Below are 22,855 nucleotides of genomic sequence, written 5' to 3'. Positions count from 1 at the left end.
TATATTAAGATCTTGACACTCACATTTGAGATGTGTCAATTAGGCGGCTGTGTAACTCCTCACCATTAGCTCTCACCAGTTCCTGAAATTCCTCCATGGTGCTTGTAAGGCTGGAATCAGTTTTAAACATGATCCAAAATTCTCTTATCCAATATCTGTTGGTAATAAATTACAGCAACATCAGTTGTAACACTTGCATGAAAATGGCACTTTCAGTTGAACACACACAGTTGTTCATAAGCACCCATATCCTATGGCACCTGGTATTCATTAGTACTTTCTCATCCAAGAACTAACCAGAGATGACCCTGCTAAGTTTCCAAGATCAGAAGGGAGCTGGCATGTTTAGGGCCCTTTTGAAGAGAAAATTGCTTAGAGTATGACTTATACCTTTTAAAATTGTTCAGACACAGAAGAAATATCAAAGAAGTAAGTGAAAGAATTAAGGGGCAATATGTATATACCAGAACTCTGCCAGTGTTGGTGCCATTAAGACCTCTGAGCAAAACAGAGACAGACCTCTCCCATATCGTCCAATAATGTATTGCCTGAACCAGTGGGACACAAAGGAACGTTCTGAGAGACTTCAATCCTCAAGTAGGCACAGATTTTTAAAAAGACAACCCCTTCATTAATGAGATTCCCAGCATTTCAGATATTACATATGTAATATCACCTTAAATTTAGTCCAGAGTTGTATTAGCAACCAGAGCAATTCCTTTTAAACTGATCCTATATGGTTCTGTACGGCATTTCAGGGTTTGCTGGAGTCCTAATCTGGAACAAGACCTTTACATCTAGTATCCAGGCAACTGGCTATGTATTATTGCTTATGTCCAATTTGGCCCTCTTGGAATCTTTTAATAATTGAGTACATATGGTAGATAAATGGCATTGTAATGTATTCCGTTTAGAAAGTAAAACACAATGGACTAGGTCCCCATGTGTCATGTGTGAATGACAGGCATTTCTGTAAGGAAAAAATCTTGATTTTCAGAAGGTTGCTTCCTATTGTAGTCCCCATAAGCCATCTCAAATGCTGCCCCCAACTTTCAGAAGTTTGATTTTGTGCAATGGAGTGGACTACAGCACTGAGAGTGAATTTATGTAATTATGGCATAGTTGTTAAGATTCTGGTAATTTCTTAAAATAAGTCCACAAACAGTAGAGGCTGAAACGCCTGACTGATGTCACAAATTCAAACTGCAGTTTTGACAGAAAGCCTCATCTTTGTAAAAATATATGGATCCCAGACAGCAGTGCTAATCAAAACACCAATGATGCAATGCAGCCCTTTACAATCTTCTAAACCAGTATGATTGACATAATAAGAAGAGAAGAAGACCTTTATTTTTCTACCCCACCTCCATCTCCCCAAAGGGACTCGGGGCAGCTTATATGGGGCCAAGCCCAAGGCAACATACAGTTAAAAACAAAATAAAATATTAAAACAACAAAGAGCAGTATAATCATAAACAATAATAAACAAGCATCATAAGCAACAACAGAGATACCTCTAGTCTCCTTTTTGGAGGAGGGGGAACCAGTGAGGAAACAAGTTAGAGGATAGGCTGGTCAAAAAGGTAGCTAGAACGTATAGTAGCATAGGAATAGAGCAACTATAACAGGATCATTTCAGCTTAACTTAAAAGTGTAGTAATAAAAAATAGGAACTTGAATTCAGGTCATGGTTAGGGACCATCTGTCAAAGGAATTGTCAATCAGTTACACAGCAAAACATCAATGTCTTAAGAAAATACTTTTTGAAGTATTTAATAGTAGATAAACTTTTAAAAATTCCAAACAGGCTTGGTGATTTATTCCACTTATGTTAACTAAAGCTGATGTGCTTGTCCCCAAACTCCACCCCAAACCTGCCACTCACCCAGCCCTTATTCCCCCACTTAAACCCCTTTCTGGGGTGGGTTACTGGATCTCACAGTGATCCCTTTAAATATAGATTTGTATCTGTGTTGATAGGCGGGTTGCTATGTTTTTGTTATCTATGGCCCGACTTCAATTCAGGCTTGGGAAACAGCCATAGAAAGGTATTAAACAACAAGAACAGGTTCATTGAAAATAATAGAAAAATATACTAAACTCTAATAATCTAATTGCAGTTTATGCAGCATTCATAATCACATGTGAAATGGGAAAGAGAAGAGATACATTTCCCAAGTAAAACCTAAGCCAAAAGGTTCTTCTACAGGGAATAGTCCTTCTACGATAGTTCTTCTATAGGGGAAAGTTCTAGATAGCAAAACATGTCTGGATCTACCACAACTAATGAGCAGTAACTGCACAATAAGCATCTATTGACTGTCCTAAACATAATCATACAAAAGAACTCCAGCATACACTGACATTTTTAGTTGCTTCACAATACTTGATCAATAAGAATAATTTAAAAATAATGTGCTGTATTTATTATTATTATTTACTTCACTTGTATACCACTTTTCTCCCCCAGTGGCGGACTCAAAGCAGTTTCCAACATAATTACGGCAAAATTTAATGCCTCACATACAGAAACCTAACATAACAATAACATACAACATACTGTACTTAAAAGTGCTCATGTAAGAGAAAGAAGAGTGCTTACCTTACAAGGCAACATATCTTATAGCAAAGCAAAGAAGAATTATCTTCCAGAGCATCCAGATATGTAATTAACCGCTAAGGAAAGATTGTCAAAGCCCCAGAATTAAGTTTATACCTTTCAAAAGAAAAACTATACCGGTTGATAGACTGGTTAAACGAGACCAGGATATTATGGTATAATAATCAAAATATACTTTTGAAACAACACAGTGACCAACACTGCTACGAATAAAAGATAATATGTAGAATCTACATTGTAGATAAACAGCCATCCTTTCCTCTACAGACCCTCTTAATTATAATTATCTCACACTTAACAGAACTTGATATTCTAATTATATATTAATTTGGCCAAATGCAGAACTAGTAACTGTTTCAGTTTTTTTTTAAAAAAAAAACTGCAAAGACCAAGAAGATACATTTGCTGGGGAAAATTTTAGAAAATTGAGTTATAAGCTACCTTATCACAAGAACAGAAAAAGGTCAGGGAAAAACATCATCTCTTGTTTACTGTACATGTGACTAATAAGAAAGAAATCATACTACTTGATCAGAACATCTCCCAAATGTTTTTGTATCTTATATGCTCTAAAAACATTTTGTACAAAACAGTTGGATCTAGTTACATGGAGGTGTAATACAGCCAAGGTTAATCGTAATAATATAATATAATTACTTTCCACAGAAATCAGCAAGATCTGAAAATGCTCAGTTTTGCTGATCATACCCAGAGGGCTACCCGTAAAAATTAGCTTTGTATCTAGAGAGTTGCGATGGCACAATGGGTTAAACCCTTGTGCTGGCTGAACTGCTGAACTAAGGACCTGAAAGTCAGCTGTTTGAATCCGTGAGTCGAGGTGAGCTCCTGTCTGCCAGCCCCAGCTTCCCATGTGGAGACATGAAAAAAGCCTCCGACAGGATGGTAACATATCCGGGTGTTCCTTGGGCAACGCCCTTGCAGACGGCCAATTCTCTCACACCAGAAGCGACTTGCAGTATTCTCAAATAGTTTCTGATGCGATTAAAAAAAACTTTGTATCAAAAAGATGGTAATCAAATAAAGTCAAATCTAACCATTTTGTTTTCAACCAAAGCAAGTGAGAAGAGATACTGATATAAAACAAACTGAAACAAATAAAAAATATTTGCATGGGAGTGCAGGAACTAAAACAAACCTTAGTTATGATACAATTTGTAGCTTGCTTTTTCACCACTGGAATTAAATAGCCTGTGATACACAAAAAGTCTCAGTAAAGAATATCAGCATATATCATATGCTTTTCTAAAAATCTTTATTAAAATATTTGGGGAAAATGCTTAGCTCTGTCTATGATTTAATCTAGCACCTCACAAACTCTTAAGTAAGCATTCAAAATCCTCTGAAATTTTAATTTTGCTTTACACAAGCCACAACAACTCATCTGAAAACTCATCTCAACTGAAAGATTTCAGTTTAATCACTAGTTAAATTAATGAATGCCAGACAAAAATTACATATTTGAACTGAAACCAAGATAACTTCAAAGACCCAATATATTCCACAACTATCCTGCTAGGTGACATCCATTCCTAAAAAGATTTGGCCAATGGCAGATATCATTGACACCCTTCCATTATTGTAAACTCTGTATTGGTAACTAATGCATACACTGCAAATGTTTAAAAGGATATAGATCTATTAGCTTTTGCAGCACTTCAGTTGATGATATAATTAGTTGATGCATGGTCAACGTTACCTTCAAAAGCTGATCATTTCTACACAGGTTTCCTTCTGAATCTGAAAATATGAAGAAACATGGTGTTACGAGAAGCATTAGAAGAAGTTTCTGGACAAACGCCATACAGGTTTCCCATTTCCAATCTCATTTACTCAGAATGGCTCACTAAGCAAGAAGATGTATGAACATTGCAAAGGAAATCCTAAGGACAGAAGCATATCTTTCTCAATAGATATTATGTACTACAAAAAACCAGGTTTTGGCCAGGAAGCAGCTGAGAGAGTTGGGGGGATTTCCTAAAGAGAGATTTCTGGCAGGTTTTATAGCACCTAAACCAAATCGTAGACAGGAATTTCCAATTACACATGACACTTCTAGGACTATGTAAAGGAGAATAACTGGGTGAGAAATTGCTTTGGTTGTTAAAAGGTCAAAAAGAGAACTTCATAGGTGAATTTGAGAAGGAGCACTCTCCAAATACACTGAAGGATATCTTGCCAAAGGGAAGAATGGATGTTTGCATGTTTTCGAACTGCTAGGTTGGCAGAAGCTGGGTCTAACAACGGGAGCTCATGCCGTCCCCCGGATTCGAGCCTGCAACCTTTCGGTTAGCAAGTTCAGCAGCTCAGCGCTTTTACCCACTGCGCCACCAGGGGCTCCCACTTCAGAGTAGTCTGATCAACTATACAATGTTCTACATTTGAAAAATTCATATGCAAAAGTTATACACATGGCATCCATGCCAGCATTAACACACAAAAGAAAACGTTCCTTTCCTTTTAAGTCAGCCTCCACAGGGTAGAATGTTTTAATACACACTTGAAGCTTCTTCAATTTATCTTATAACAACTGAAAGCTTTGCAAGATTCATTGTCATTTCCGCTTGCATACCTGTCAGTGAAACCACACAGCCAACCAAGCAGCAACCCACTGAGTGAATATTCAAAGGAGCATGTAAGAACTTCCAGATTTCACATTTAGAATCTGTAATTTAAATATAAGTAGTACCTATGCTATTTTAAAAATGTCACAGTACATTGCAAAATAAATTCTTTTAAAAAAAAGTTATCATGCCATTACTTTCGGAAATAATTTGTCTATGTGATATCAATAAAGTAAACAAAATGGATTCATTTCCTGTTTATTTAGATCTATACAGAAAGACACCCGCCCTCCCCAAAAGCAGGATCCATATCCATGATTCCACTATACTCAAGAAAAATGGTATCCGTAGGAATTTGCAAAAGTCCTTCAGATGCTTCTATGGGATATTCCCCTGGAAGTTATCATAGTCCTGTCCTGGAGGATCTAGAAATTCCTATAGGGGTATCCTCTCTAAGAATTTGCCAAGTCCTCCAAAGTAACTCTATGATATTTTGGGACCAGAAGTCAGGTCATTTAATGGCATTAGTCATATCTGCTGCTTCAGATAACCATAGTCTGGATGGGCATGTATCCCACATAGAAACAAGAGTCTTACTGTACATATTTGTGCATGTGAACACATAAATATTAACAAACTTGTGCATCAAAGGGCTGGCTTTAGCCCAGCAGGTTAATCACCAGCTGCAGCTGCAGTAAATCTTGCCAACCGAAAGGTTAACAGTTCAAAGCCAGGTCAGGGTGAGCTCCTGACCTTCAGCCCAGCTCCCTGCCCACCTAGCGGATTGAATACAGCAATTTGAGTAGATGAATAGGAACCACATTAAGCAGGGAGGTATTTTAGACACTGCATTTCGGAGGAAAGTTTACGAATAAAGAAAGCTCTTCAGCAAGGAGATGGAGCGACTGCACCCCCTGTGGTCAGAACCAAGCACAGCCTCCAAAGATTCCGAATGATGAGAAAAAACCTATATATACCTCTATCTGTTGTCTCTCTTGTCATTATATTGGCATGGAATGTTTGTCATATATGTGTTCTGTGATCCACCCTGAGTACCCTTCGGGGTAAGAAGGGCGGAATATAAGTACTGTAAATAACTAAATTAAGATTTTCTTCCAAGACTCTTCTTAGAGTGCCCATCACTGAAAGATATGACATATAATAAAATATAAGGATTTTTTTGGCAGTGGCAAAGTCTTCTATGTGCACATATGTACCTGATATCAATAACATTCTTTTCAGCATCCAACCAAAATAATTTTCTGCACCCAAACATTTGGACTTGCACTTATTTTAATTAAATGTTCTATCACTGTATTTACACTTGGATAACTACATACAGTAGCAGCCAATAGTGAAAGAGCCAAGGCAGTGACATCTCCAGCCCATTCCCTGTTTGGATATCAGCCAACACGTCAACGACTTAAATCAAGAAATAGTTTTCTAAGATCTACAGAGACACTCACTGGAACACCTCAGCAAGCGAGAGTCCAAAAGTGGCAGGCTCAAACCCAGAACCTCAATCAATGGTTGATACCAAATGAGAGACTGCAATGCAACCTGAGACCTGCCACATGCACAATAGAGGACCTTCTTGCAGCAAAACCAGAGGCACTCCAAGTGGCCAGCTACTGGTCAAAGGACATTTAATCAACTACCTAGCTTGCAAGCTTTGTGGTTTGTTTGTTTGTTAAAAATGCTGCGCAACCGTTTGGCCTGCTCCTGACACGATTACACTATGTAACACCATTTTTGTTCTTGGGTTATAAATGCCATTTCCTGATTGGCCCTATCATAAAAATACGTTTTTGCGGGACATCCTGCAACACATTTTGCTTTAGATTTTCTATGAATATCCCATAGAATCTCAACCAATTCAACATAGTTTGTGGCAGCCACAAAAGTACAGTTTCTGAAATATATCACCTACCCCTTCAAAGTAAGTTCTGCACAATAGGAAATAACACTTTCAAAACAGGAACATTTTTTTTCAAATTTTGTCACTCAGAGCCCATCCAGACAGGCCAAATATCCCAGGATCTGATCCCAGGTTTTCTGCTTTAAACTGGATTATACGAGTCTGCTCTGCCAGATAATCTGGGATAAACAGAAAACCTGGGATCAGATCCTGGGATATCAGGCCTATCTGGAAGGGCCCATACTGTTATTGAATCAGTTCACTCAACATTTGAAGACTGTGTTCTGCCTTGTCCGTGATTTTAGCTAATTAGACTAATCCTTACGCTGCATAATTATAATTATTCTTAATTTGAATATCCACTTTCCCACTTGGTAAAGAGGTATATGGGTATACTGTCTTGGCATACTGCATCCTCAAATTACACAGCAAGCAAACTCAAATCAAAATAGACTGAAGTGCAATTCTAACCTTAAAAAAAACATTTTTAAAACCTAGCAACATCAAAAACATATTCTAAGGTGTATTTTTAACACCTACCTACAAGAGGCAATTAAGGGCACAGAAAACTTTACTTGAAAGGTGTTAGCAAGCAGGATGCCAAAAGTGAAAAGATCCTTTCTTTTATTCCCACCATTTTATTTATTTTCTGTAAGCTAAAGGATACAAAAAATGACTTCAGAAATTAAATACAACTTTTGGACAGGCTCATAGGGAAGAAAGTGATTCCTGAAATCCCCTGACCCTAAGTGAACACTCTGAATTAACCTTGGAAAGCAATGAAGCTGAAACAAAATTGTTTTATATTAGAAGAGAAGGCTGAGAAGAGAAGGCTGAGAGGGGATATGATAGCCATGTATAAATATGTGAGAAGAAGCCACAGGGAGGAGGGAGCAAGCTTGTTTTCTGCTTCCTTGGAGACTAGGACGCGGAGCAATGGCTTCAAACTACAAGAGAGGAGATTCCATCTGAACATGAGGAAGAACTTCCTGACTGTGAGAGCCGTTCAGCAGTGGAACTCTCTGCCCCGGAGTGTGGTGGAGGTTCCTTCTTTGGAAGCTTTTAAACAGAGGCTGGATGGCCATCTGTCAGGGGTGATTTGAATGCAATATTCCTGCTTCTTGGCAGGGGGTTGGACTGGATGGCCCATGAGGTCTCTTCCAACTCTTTGATTCTATGATTCTATGATTTGATCTGCTATCTCCAGCCAAATGCTGCAGCCTGCTGAGCCAGTGACTTTGAGGATAGCCCTATATGGAGTGTATTGCTGTAATCAAACATGAAATTGACTAAGGCAAGATCTGATTTCTCTATCCATGTAAACAAAGAGGGCATGGATAGGAAGCCAGATACTTGACTGCGTGCCCTTTTTCTCACAACTGCCTGCAGATAATAGCTTCCATTGTATTATCAGAATTAAAAGTACATGAAAAAAGAAGCAGAGTCGAATATATTCAGCATACTAATGATTTACCAGATCCATGGATAACCTTTCTAGCACTTTTATGTGGATATAAAAAGCATAACACTGCAACCCTCTACATGCCAAAAGTCATTGAGTAGGGCAGCAGACCCCCAGCACTAAATTCCCAGACCAACTCACCACTATCCAAACTCTCCCTGCAACAAAATTCAAAAAATACCATGACAAAGAGTCTCATAAACTGCCAATAATTAACATGCTCACAAACCCCCCAACTACCATGACATACTTTGACAATATAGGTAGTTTTAGTGCCATAGCCAGGTAGGAAATTGGATTCATCCAGGAGAGGCTTGGGCCAATTATCCGCCACATATTCAATGGCTTCACTCCCAAAAACAAATCAGAGACACAGTAATTGTCTGAATCACAAGAACAGAATGCTTTTTTGAAATGGCTCACACAAATCCTTAAGGAGAAGTGAAGTCATGTAGATTTTTCTAATGCTTACTTTTGCTTTTGTTTTTAGTGAGACATTTACCAACTTCCTTTTCTTGTCTTTCAGTCCTACCCCAGCAGATTTAAAAAGCCACAGCAGGCATGGAACAAGACATGCACATTGTGTCATTTTGTCAAGAATCTTGCATATTTTCTCAGACTGTAAGAACACAAACGTATGCATTAATGTAATGACCAGGTAAAACTTCATTCAAACCTATTATGCTGTAAAGACAGTATGTAAATCAGGCTATCTGTAAGAGGTTTTATTTGCAAAGCACTACCTATTTCAGGGAAATAGATTAGGGAAATAGGGAAATAGATCAGGGAAAATACACGGACCAGTTAGATATGATCTCACTAACATTCCTAGCGAATATACAGTGGAAGTGAAGAACAGATTTGAAGGACTAGATTTAGTAAACAGAGTACCAGAAGAACTATGGACAGAAGTCCGCGCCATTGTTCAGGAGGTGGCAACAAAGTACGTCCCAAAGAAAAAGAAAACCGAGAAGGCAAAATGGTTGTCTGCTGAAACACTGGAAGTAGCCCAAGAAAGGAGGAAAGCAAAAGGAAACAGTGATAAGGGGAGATATACCCAGTTAAATGCGCAATTCCAGAGGTTAGCCAGAAGAGATAAGGAACTATTTTTAAATAAGCAATGCATGGAAGTGGAAGAAAACAACAGAATAGGAAGGACAAGAGACCTCTTCCAGAAAATTGGAAACATTGGAGGTAAATTTCAGGCAAAAATTGGTATGATAAGAAACAAAGATGGCAGGGACCTAACAGAAGCTGAAGAGATCAAGAGAAGGTGGCGAGACTATACAGAAGATCTGTATAGGAAGGATGATAATATCAAGGATAGTTTTGACGGTGTGGTGAATGAATTAGAACCAGACATCCTGAGGAGTGAGGTTGAATGGGCCTTAAGAAGCATTGCTAACAACAAGGCAGCAGGAGACGACGGGATCCCAGCTGAACTGTTTAAAATCTTAAAATATGATGCTGTCAAGGTGATGCATGCCATATGCCAGCAAATATGGAAAACACAAGAATGGCCATCAGACTGGAAAAAATCAACTTATATCCCCATACCAAAAAAGGGAAATGCGAAAGACTGCTCCAACTTCCGTACAGTGGCCCTTATTTCTCATGCCAGTAAGGTAATGCTCAAGATCCTGCAAGGAAGACTCCAGGAATACATGGAGCGAGAGCTGCCAGATGTTCAAGCTGGGTTTAGAAAAGGCAGAGGAACGAGAGACCAGATTGCCAATATCCGCTGGATAATGGAGAAAGGCAGGGAGTTTCAGAAAAACATCTACTTCCGCATCATTGACTATTCTAAAGCCTTTGACTGTGTGGATCATAATAAATTGTGGCAAGTTCTTGGTGGGATGGGCATCCCAAGCCACCTTGTCTCTCTCCTGAGGAATCTGTACAAGGACCAAGTAGCAACAGTCAGAACTGACCACGGAACAACAGACTGGTTCAAGATTGGGAAAGGCGTACGGCAAGGTTGCATACTCTCACCCAACCTTTTAAACTTGTATGCAGAACACATCATGTGATGTGCGGGGTTTGATGAATGCAAAGCTGGGGTAAAAATTGCTGGAAGAAACATTAACAACCTCAGATATGCAGATGACACCACTCTGATGGCCAAAAGCGAGGAGGAGCTGAGGAGCATTCTAATCAAGGTGAAAGAAGAAAGCGCAAAAGCCGGGTTGCAGCTAAATATAAAAAAAAACCAAGATTATGGCAACAAGAATGATTGACAACTGGAAGATAGAGGGAGAAATTTTGGAGGCCGTGACAGACTTTGTATTTCTAGGTGCAAAGATTACTGCAGATGCAGACTGTGGCCAGAAAATCAGAAGACGCTTACTTCTTGGGAGGAGAGCAATGTCCAATCTCGATAAAATAGTAAAGAGTAGAGACATCACACTGGCAACAAAGATCCGCATAGTCAAAGCCATGGTATTCCCTGTAGTAACCTACGGATGTGAGAGCTGGACCTTAGGGAAGGCTGAGCGAAGGAAGATCGATGCTTTTGAACTGTGATGTTGGAGGAAAGTTCTGAGAGTACCTTGGACTGCGAGAAGATCCAACCAGTCCATCCTCCAGGAAATAAAACCCAACTGCTCATTGGAGGGAAGGATACTAGAGACAAAGTTGAAGTACTTTGGCCACATCATGAGGAGACAGCAAAGCCTAGAGAAGACAATTATGCTGGGGAAAGTAGAAGGAAAAAGGAAGAGGGGCCGACCAAGGGCAAGATGGACGGATGGCATCCTTGAAGTGACTGGACTGACCTTGAAGGAGCTGGGGGTGGTGACGGCCGACAGGGAGCTCTGGCGTGGGCTGGTCCGTGAGGTCACGAAGAGTCAGAGACGACTGAACGAATGAACAACAACAACCTATTTTGCAAATGATCTCTGAGGGCTACAATCCACTTTTAACCAAGGCAGACTTTAACAGCCTTTTAGCCACCCAGAAAAGATCTAAAAGAAGAAAAGATGGTAGCCAAAAGGATGAATTACTTCGCCAGTATTGCCATCTTATAGTAGATGCATCTGCTGGACTCGCATCAGTACTTGGATAGATTCAATATGAGCCTTCTGTGCTCTACCTGTTATTTGTACATTTAATAAAGTCAAATGCCTTGGGAATCAAAATGGTCCAATTTTATTTACCTGATTACCTGTCCGAAAGTATCTTCACCTACGAATCATCAAGGACTTTAAGATTTTCCCGGGAGGCCCTGCTCTCAGTCCCACCACCTTCGCAATCGCATTTGGTGGTTGCCCCCCAATGAGGTTAGATCTGCCCCCTTTCTCCTGACCTTCCAAAAGAAACTGAAATACTGGATACGGAATCAGGTGTTCGCAGATTAGATGGATTGCACTGGTGAAGACAAAGATTTTATTAGACCGCAATTCTGGATTGTGTTGGATGGTGTTTCTAACTTGGTGAACTGTTTTTAATGTATATTTATAATTATTTTACTATGTATTGTTCTTTTATTATGTGATCACATTGTATGGCATTGAATTGTTGCCTGATGGAAGTCATTCTGGGTCCCTCCTCGGAGGTTGAGAAGGATGAGATATAGATGTTTTAAGTAAATAATAAATAAATTTTACCAAATTTCCCTTTAAACATCTGAGAAAGAGAATACTCCGATTTTTCTCCCATAAAATTCTTGAGACATTTTGATAATATAAAACATATTCAATTAATATGTTTTTAATTTGCTTTAGGTGTTGTATTGTTATGTTGTGTTTTGAGGCCTTGGCCTTTGTAAGCTGCATCGAGTCCTTCGGGAGATGCTAGCAGGGTACAAATAAAGTTAATAATAATAATAATAATAATAATAATAATAATTTATTATTATTATTTAGGTCAGTGGTGCTCAATCTTTGGTCCTCCAGGTGTTTAGGACTTTCAGAAGTTCTAGCCAGCTGTTAGAAATTGTGGGAGCTGAAGTCCAAAACACCCGAAGGACCAAAAGGTGAGAACCACTGATTTAGGTTATTAATTTTCTTTTCTGCAAATTCATACTAATTATTAGTATTAGGTCATTCAGTCACACATTCATACAGATGGCAAAAGTCAAAGATGCAGTATTATCTTTTGCCTAGTTCAACTGACCATTTTCTTTCATTATTCCATAATATCAAGGAGCACACAAAATACACAAAGGACCACTGTAATTTAAAATAACCACATGCTCATTTGCTGATTCTCAAATGTGATGCAGTACATACCTCTTGTGTCAATCAAGCATCAATGTTCAAAACACTAGATATATTATTAATTAGATTCATACTCCCTCTATCACGGTCACTAAGAAAATTACCACAGTATCAAACCATAACAACAATTCAGTACAAAATATGAGAAAACCTAAGAATCATCACAGAGACGATGATCCTTGTTGAAATCCCCCAGTTCATCTTTAGCTTTCCTATTTGACAATGGAAAAATCTTTGAGAGAACCTTAGAGAGAACTTCCTTGGCTAATAAACTAAGAGACATTCTTTTACCCAAACAATGGTAATGGTAAATGGAAATGTCTTTGATCCTTTCCTCTCCTAGTAGCAACTGGTTTTTTACAACAGGGAAAAAGCAGAAAAATCCTTAATTTGCCTACTGCTGTAAATAGGCACAAATTTGCGATCAGAAACTTTGGAACTCTCTTGAGCACACGTACATGGGAATTATGTTTTAATGACTATCAGAAATTCAGAGGACTGTGCTATCAATTAGTCCTAGCAGTCTGGCAATCTGAAGCTCTGCCAAGCAATCCAATCTTACATCAATGCCTGGCATCCTTTGGCCCAATCTGCCCCCGTTCCATCCTTGTTAACTTCCTCCCAACCCCACTGATTTAAACAACATCAGACAACTGAATCAAGCTACTATTTTAATTTTCCATAGTGCCACTGATTTACAACTGCTCTGGGGTATTGAGATAAATTAAAATAGCATTTCTTAACTAGCTGACACTGCTCATAGTACAGGAAGTGGACAGGGACACAGAGGCTATTTAACTTTCCAGCTTCATGAGGGTATGCTTTTTGAATTCCAGCCACCGGGGGAGTGTAGTCTAGAACGGTTGGGGGCATCAAGTTAGGATAGGCAGCATGATGGTTAAAAAGGTATATCAAAAAGGCAAGTATTTGAAAAAGTATCCGTAGGTTCATGCTATTTGAGAAAAATAGCAGGATGCAATTTAACCTTTCCTCCTTCCCTTTTCCTTGGTTTGCCTTACCTTGTCACATTATGATGAAGTAATATTTCTCTGGGCAATACATGAAAAGCCACTATAATAGTTTCTGTTATTTTTTATTGTAGAAAAGACTATTCGGGGTGTTTGGTTCCAAACAGTAGCAATCACTATTTTAACCCGATGGCTTTTGTTAAACTATATGGTATTAATTTTCAGTAAATGTAAACAGCTTTAAATCATTAAAAGTCACTGAACTTGTTTGCAGTCTTAAACTGTTTTTAAAATAATTGAGGCTGAACTTTCATAGAAACGTTTCTACAGCAAATGTAAATTTATCACGATAGCATTTTACATTACTTAAACACAATCAGCCCTATTTAACTAAATTAACATTTTAAATGGCTTTTAAAAGTCCAAAAGTCTTCTGGTTGTTGTAATGTGATTACATTCCCATTAACTTCATTTCAGTTGCCAAGCAACGTTAAAGCTTTTATGCCAGTTTTGACAGAATTACACTAGGATGACTTAAAAGCACAAAGATTAATCTATGTTTAATACAGCACAGTATATCCTAACACCTGGATGTTTCCCTGGAAAAAGAATCCTAAATATACAGTTCAAGGCAATGAGGCTTTATTATATGTTGATATTTTGACACTACAGAGGACTGGGTTAATAGTGATTAAAAACCAAGACAAACAAGAATTTGTTCTTATATTAAATGAACATTTATACAATACAAAATGTGTGGACTACTACTGCATAATGTATTCTCATAGTTAGCTAAGAATTCTCATTATGATGATTTAGTATGAAACTTGCAAAATTCATATTACAATTAAATTCTATGTATGGGCCCTTCCACACAGCCCTATATCCCAGAATATCAAGGCAGAAAATCCCACATTATATGAATGTGGACTCAGATAACCCAGTTCAAAGCAGATGTTGTGGGATTTTCTGACTTGATATTCTGGGATACAGGGCTGTGTGGAAGGACCCTAAGTGTGAAAAGCAAAGTATATGCCTTCAAGTTGCCTGTTGATTTATAGTGACCCCATGAATGATACAAGGTTTTCTTAGGCAAGGAATATTCTTTCGGAAAGGCATGACCATGAGGTCATAACTTTTTGGAAAACCAGAATCTCCAAAGCTTTTTGGAACTACGGCCCTTTTGGAGATTAATTGGCATTCACACTATTTGGAATAATCACAAACCTTTGTAAAGTATGATATTCCTGAGAAGAGTTAAATACTCATTTGAGTAAATCTTCTCCTTAGTGGTAAATATCCACACGTATTTATGCAAAGCAAATTAGGTTTCTCAGCTATTAGACTGCTATACCTGGATATCTCTTTGAATTGTTAGGCACAAATATTATGCCAATGCACAAAATGTATAGCAGATCTTCAGAAGTGTTATTTCAGTTGCCCAAAAAACATCTATTCTCCCATAAAATATATTCAGTTTTAAATCATGCTCTCAAGAGACAAAAATACGTAGTCTTTATTAAAAGTAACATAGTTTTAAAGGTACATAATTTGTCAATCCAGTTACAGATTGATTTGACGTAATTTCTCTGTGCAGATAATACAGGGAATCTTTCTTAGAATCAAAAGTCCAAACTCTAAAGCATTCCTACTGAAGTCTGTACAGACTGAGAGTCTAATACAGTATGTCTTTCTAAAATGGAGTCTGAGCTCAGGGCAGTCCCAGATCTGATCATGTGGTCTGCAGCCACAACCTCAAGAAACATAAAGTAAAGGGAAACTGCATACCAATATGTTTTGCTTACATAATTGTTTATGTAAGCAAAACAATTATATACATAAAAATAACTAGTATAGAAGGCTTGAAGAAGGTTGCAATTTCCAACATATTCAACTGTGGTTTATTTATTTAGTTATTGACTTTATATTTCACCTTTCTCTCAAAAGGAGAACCTAGGCAGCTTTGTCAACATCCTCCTCTAAATGTAGCCCGTAGAACTTGTTATTCCCCTAAGGTCTCTAATCTAAGTACTCTGACCCTGCTTTATTTCTGAGATCTGATACGTGTGTTTGTTGTTGTTGTTGTTGCTGTTGTTGTGTGTCTTCAAATAATTTCTGACTTATGGTGATCCTAAGGAAACCCTATCATAGGATTTTCTTCACAAAGTTAATTCAGGGGAAAATTTCCATTGCCAGCCACAAGTGTGTGACTGATCCAAGGTCACCCAGTGAATTTCCATTTGCACCTGTACTCAAAAGTACATCTCATTCAGGTCAACAAGACTTACTCTCAGCTAAATGAAAACAGGACAGTAGCCTTCATTAGTAATGTTTCTGAACTGTCACGTAGAAAAGTTTAAACTAGAATAGATCGATAAAGTGTGGCTTTTGTTGAGAAAAGTATCACTTCCAAAAGTTTGACCAATGTCTATATGGGCAATCCGATTAATGTATTTCTTAAGGAAGATAGGCACATTAGACAATTCTATAAACTTTACTGAAAAAGATAGTGGTTTGAAGACTCCAACCTTAACATATTATCATACAGCTCTTTAAATATGCCAACTTGTGAGGATATTCAAAAATGCATTCTCAAAAACATGGCTTTGTTGTAATTTAAATAGATTAATGACATTACACTTCTTCCTATTACTAACAACAAACTTGCCCAGATAAAGAACTCTTCTTTGAAGGACACCCTTAAAATGTGAAGAACATAGCAAAGGCATATGAATTTCCTACTATCAATCAGAGCAAAATACAAGGGCTAGAGATATAATCAATGATACAGATGCAGACTGGGCTGTGGCACAGCTAGTTAGTAGCTAACTGCAATAAATCACTACTGACCGAGAAGTCATGAGTTTGAAGCCAGCCCGGGTTGGAGTAAGTTCCCAGTCATTAATAGTCTAGATTGCTGTCGACCTATGCAGCCCGAAAGATAGCTGCATCTGTCAAGTAGGAAATTTAGGTACTGCTTTATGTGAAGAGGCTATTTTAACTAATTTACAATGTCATAAAACCTTTCAGCAGCATGCAGAAGAATGAGGAAGTACTCCATCAAAGGACTCAGTGTCACAAGTGGACAGTGAAGCAGCAACTCCCCCTATAGCTGGAATCAAGCCCACATGAAGCCGGAATAGCTGGAATGTTAAATGCCTCTGTGTCTGTCTATATATGTTGTATGTCTAAATGGCACTGAATGCTTGCCATGTATATGTGCATTATAATCTGCCCTAAGTTCCCTGCAGGGTAAGAAGAGAGGAATATAAATACTGTAAATAAAATAAACATAGAATCATGGCCTAAAGCAGATCTGAAAATTCACAACCAATTAGATTATCAACCAATTCAATAGCACTGGGTTTTTAGATGTTTAAATAGGGTGTAACAACTGGAGGTAGTGCATACAAACATGCATACAAACATTTGAGTTTGGAAAAACTTCAGAAGTTATGGTAACTGGTGACCTTTCAAAGGAAGCTGTGTACCAGCTGATGATTCCTGAAGTAAAAGAACCTGTTATTAAAATGCTAAAGCAATAGGTATCTTGGCACTTTTTTGGGACCTAATGAACCTATCATTCTCTGCTTAGTGGCAAGATTAGAAGTGATATGCTCATGGAAAGAAAAAACGAATCTGTCTTTTCGAACCTGGAAAAAGATTGTCATCACTGGTCCTCATGGAAAAACTAAATATGACATGTATGAAAAATATGGACCAATCAATGATTAATTCCATGAAAGAATACCCCATTTATTAAATATTCTAATAATAATAATAGTCAACAATGTCAAACTGTTTCACACTTCCCACGAGCTACTATCTGCCAAGTATGGTAACCAATTTGGGCGACTTTGGAGAATGCTGTGCTTCTTGTGTTTCTTTCTGTATTGGGTTTGTTTTTACTTTTTGTAATTGTATAAAACTTAAATTCATAGTACAAAACACTCAGAAAAAGATTATTACAGTCTAATTATTCATTAAGATACATATTGTAAGTGGAATCACGCAACACAAGTCCATATTCAAACAATTCTAACTGCTAAATCGAGGACTATGTTACAATTCTGAATTACTGTTGATTATTTATAGTTATTTATTCCATGCATTTCTGCCCCATACTTCTCCCCCAAAAGGGGGACTCAGAACGGCCTCACTCAAGATCATGTGATGCTATACAACAAGGATTACAGTTAAAAACAATAAAAATCATTAAAACACATTATACAAATTTTGGTAGAGTAACTCTGAATAACACAACCTTGTAAAACAACCCCACAAAAATTATTAGCATGCCAAACTAAGCTCCTTAGAGGCTCAAATCCTATACATTAATGCTGTATCTGGAGGGCAGGTAGGGCTTTCCTCTATGTTCAACAAAGAACGCAAAAATACTAGCCTCCTAGCTAAGCTAGCTAATTTAACAAGAAAAGCACTTAATGTGCTGGCAAAGGAGGAATGTATCTGAAGGATTAGCCAACGTGGAAAACCAAGCAGACTGCTGGAGGAGGAAAGAAAAAAAATGTCCTTCCTCCACCAACCTACTCAGTCATCTGTATCAAATTCCTTGTCACCCTTTGCTACCATGATAATTTTTGAATACAAAGTTGGGAGTAAAGGTGCATTACTGCTTGTTAAAAGGTTTTGCTGGTAGCTTGGAAATCCAAATGTAGCATGAGATAGAATCTGAAATGAAGCTCTAAACATATATATATTATTTATTTCACATTTCACAAATAACAGTTGAAATCGGTTTAACTGACACGAGTACAGGATGCTGGAAATGATACCAGTAGTTTGATCTGGCATCCAAGCTCACACAGAAAATTGTAAATACTACAAAACTACAAATTCCAGGATTCCGTAGGATGGAGTCAAAACAGTTGAAAGTGGTATCAAAATGCTACAACTATGTAGTGTGAATGAGACCTATAGATGCAACTCTACCAGCCAGGTCCACTTCCCACAAAGTATAGCCAGCCCTTTCGTCCACCTGACAGAGCAACACAAGCTTAGCCTTAGCACCAAAAGAGCATACTTAAATTGCTATTTTTCCTTTTGTCAAGTCCTTGATCCTACCGGAATAATACGGTTGATGCTAAATATCCCAGCAACGTTCCCCTATCTATGTAAGCACTAGAACAGAAATAGCAAATAGGCGCTGCCATGGAGGTATGAAGGACAAGGACATATTCTGTTAGGAGTAGTAAGACTCATTGCTTTTATTGTTATGAGAGACAAGTGCATTCTCTATTTTCAATGAAAACCAAGATTCCTGTGATTTTACTATGTGTCATTCACAATGGCAGTTGTCAAATTCAATCCGTATACATTTGTTATAATGTAGTACATTCAGTCACTCTGAGTCAGGCAATATATACTTCAGTACTCTTTTCTTATTTCCAAAGCAAACATAGCTTTGGCTAGAATTCCAAAACCAAATGTATACACAACATAATTGCACAAAAGTATATAATTGTGTGCATTAGATTTGCATCTCATTGTAAGTCAGGAAAAGGGTCCAATGAACCAGTTCCTCTCACGTTGCAGAAATAACTGACCTTACATCTTCAACACTTTCTGGTGGCAAATTCTGGTTTAAACAATAGTAAGGTTTTATTCTAACCAGAACTCCTAATTGCATCCTCCTCCTTCCATTGTTCAAACATTTTCACTATGACAAGATAAATACAATGAAATATACAACAAGACCTCTACCTTTACAGGAGTTAGGGAAGAGGTCTTCTTAAAAAATAGTTTTATTCTGCACATATACCATAAAAACAAACACTGGTTTTTTTTGCCTGTGAGAATATTTCTCTAGGAACTTCTAGGCCCTGCATGGTGACTCTATGGTGAACTTCCACCAAAAGCAGACCATAGAATTGACCTGGAGAACTTAGATACCTGGAGCAAACATATTAATCAAATCCACAAATAATCAAATTTGCAAAAGTTATACCCACAAATATGAAGGGTCAACGGTGTGTTGTTCATGAAAACTGAAATCAAAACCTGTGTAAACATAAGAATTGCAAGTAACCTGCCAACATCAATGACAGTTAACCTAACACAGAGAGCTCCTGGCATTTGAAGCAATATAGATGAATGCTTCCAATTGTCTTCCTTCTGCTAATCTCCACTGCAATGTTTATACCTTCCAAAAATAACTAAGAAACTTCCTTAAGACTCCTTATCTGGTTCAACCAGCTTTAATTTATAACCATTTTAGAAGTACTGGGAATTCCCAAAGGTACTCAACACAATACACATTCTTAAAATAGTATCAAACCACAACTATAATCAAGTCTGGTTGTGAAACTCCTTTCTAAGGCAGCCTTAGCTGGCCTCCTTCCTGTTGTCCTTCTACCAGAAAGAAAGTATCTTTTTATTCAGGTGGGCTTTTCGCAAACACTTTGTGTTTACTTTTTTTTCTTTGAAACATTTTTAAAAATGTATAAAAGTTTGAAATTTTAACTTAATTTACAAAATTATTATTATTATTATTATTATTATTATTTTAAATCTGCCCTCTTTCCCTGAAGGGATTCAGGATGGCTTCACATAATGTAACGAGGTGGCAAACATTCAGTGTCTTGTACAATAATAAAATGAAAACATATAAACAATTAAAACAGGTTAAATGGGTTAAATGGCTTTTAATTTGGCTGCTTTAGAATACTGTAGACATAAACGGGCCGGCAGAATGTTGGATAAGCAAAAATGTTAGATAATATGGAGGAATTAAGGAAAAGCCTATTAAACATCAAATTATGATTTTATAAATTAAGAACCAAAACATCATGTTTTACAACAAATGAACAGAAAAAAACAGTTCAATACACAGTAATGGTTTGTAATAATTATTGTATTTACGAATTTAGTACCAAAACATCACAATGTATTGAAACAGCTGTGGATCCAAACGGGAGGTTGACTGCATTGGATAATACAAAACGTTGGATGAGCAAAGGTTGGATAAACACGACACTACTGTAATAATATATTTTACTGTAACAATATTTTGATTTACTGAATTTCAGTTGTATCCTTTGTAACACTACATTTCAGCTTTTTTAGATTCTAGGATTGGAAACAAGATGGGATAGAAATGTAACAATGACAATAGTGTTGTTTCAGTTCACAATTAGGAGTTGTCTGTAGTGTACCCACATATCCAAATTCTGTTCATGCCTCCTATGGCTGTGATTGCATAAGGATGCTAATAAAATCTGACAACAAAAATAAATGGAAATAATGTATCAGAACAAACTGCCTTAATACCTTTATTGCCTGTTTTAATAGCTTTACTACCGACAATCTGTAATCCTCAGTTATTGTTCTCCCTTTCAGAGTGTATCAGAACATAACCAAGTCAGCTGTGTGGCCTATAGCCAATTATATTCATATTTACTCATCAGCAGGGCTCAATGCTAGGCAAATGTTCATAGAAACATAACCACAGGATGCAGCCCTAAGTATACTTACTTCTAAAAGCGTTATACTAAAATCAATAAAATCCATTCCCTGTAAATAATGTTAACAGAAAAATTATTTGGTTCCAACAATTTCTTTCATTTCAGTTCACTTTAATTTTAAAAAGATATATTATTTACATTGTTTTTAGTTATGATTCTCATTGCTTTATTGATCAGTTTCATTCTGAAGACATTGCTTTGCATTTAAAGCAATGCATTTTTAAATGGGAAGGCAGTATGCAATCAATCGATGTATAAATAAATAACCAGGTCTTTGCTTTTCATTGCCCTTGTGGATGAAGCAGTTGCATTAAACAGTATGTTAAAAAAACAAAAACAAAAAACAAAATATGTATTACTGAGAGTTCTTGACCATCAGTTTATTTATTTACATTGTCTCCCACCTTGTCCTCAGGTTCAGGACCCAAGGAGATGTATACGAAGATTCATGGACAAAAATGCATTTTGCTTTCCAAATGTTTTATCTATGTGCATAACATGCATGTTGTTTCATTAGACATGTTTGAGGGTATTTGTCATTGCTTGCTGCATGAATCAGGAATGCTGGGTCCTGAATACTAAGCCTATTGTACTACTCTAACTTATCCACTAAATAAAGTTATCAGATTGCATTATGCCACATGCATATGAATAACAATGCACATGGATGTTCAGTTATCCTTATTGATAAGGAGGAGGATTCTTCTCTTCTACATAAAAGGAGGTTAAATACATGGCATTAAAACAAACTATGCCTTCATCTGCATGTTTAAAATGATTGATCAGAAATTGTAACAGTATCAACAATACAAAAAAGATCAAACTGTTAATTCTAAGCATTCATCCATCAAAAGACAAACCAAAACAAAAGAAGCATAAATGCAAACAATATCGTAGGAAATACACAAAAATCCTTATTAGAATTCCAGCATTTATCCTTGAATTATTTTAATACTCTTGCCTTTTTCATTAGATTATTTAATACATTCAAAATCATTTACACAAAAAATATGAAAGGCAGTAACAGGGAAAAAAAAACATTCAGAATGACAATCTGATGCAGACTTATTTGCAACTAAGTCCCATTAAACTAAGTAGGAGTTACTCTTAAGAAAATATACAAAGGACTGGGCTACATGAAATTATAAGTCTGTCCAAAAGTATTCTGTCAGCTGAGAAGCATAAAACAATAATCTGATAGCTAAAGATACTATCACTGAGCTTTTTAAAAACTGAATTTCATTCCTTTTTACAAGAAGGCAAAAGAAATATCTCTTGCTGCTAGAGAAGGAAGAATTATTGTGCTGCCACAGTTTCTTTAACTGTGCTAAGGCACAGACAAAACAATACTCAAATATGAACATTTCAGTTTGATATATGCATTTCTTAATACAGAAATTATCCATGCGCCTTATATTTACTGAAAACTGGGAATATGGAGAAAACATGATCATCAAGGTGGTAACTCTGGTACACTTATTAATGTCTTCAAAGATGGCAATTATACAGTTAAATGTCCCATCTATACTCTCACAGTGATGTATTCACTGAACAAGTGAAAGAGCAACAAAAAGATGTCAGTCACACCTTTCTGTATCTCAAACATT

General features: G+C 37.1%; 1 protein-coding gene across 1 annotated transcript in view; it reads right to left on the bottom strand.

The window, feature by feature from the left end:
- The window catches only part of RASGRP1 (RAS guanyl releasing protein 1), a 68,867-nt gene that overhangs the window by 31,877 nt on the left and 14,135 nt on the right, over positions 1 to 22,855 (bottom strand). Inside the window, exons 3-5 of the mRNA XM_067462860.1 lie at positions 4,273 to 4,378; positions 2,603 to 2,665; positions 24 to 155 (exon numbers count right to left, since the gene is read on the bottom strand). Of these exons, the coding sequence (XP_067318961.1) occupies positions 24 to 155; positions 2,603 to 2,665; positions 4,273 to 4,378 (301 nt within the window). The remainder of the gene's footprint in view (positions 1 to 23; positions 156 to 2,602; positions 2,666 to 4,272; positions 4,379 to 22,855) is intronic.

This window comes from Anolis sagrei, chromosome 1 (genome assembly GCF_037176765.1).
Source record: "Anolis sagrei isolate rAnoSag1 chromosome 1, rAnoSag1.mat, whole genome shotgun sequence".
In the NCBI taxonomy this organism is placed as follows: Eukaryota; Metazoa; Chordata; class Lepidosauria; order Squamata; family Dactyloidae; genus Anolis; species Anolis sagrei.
This window is presented reverse-complemented; position numbering and strand designations above follow the sequence as displayed.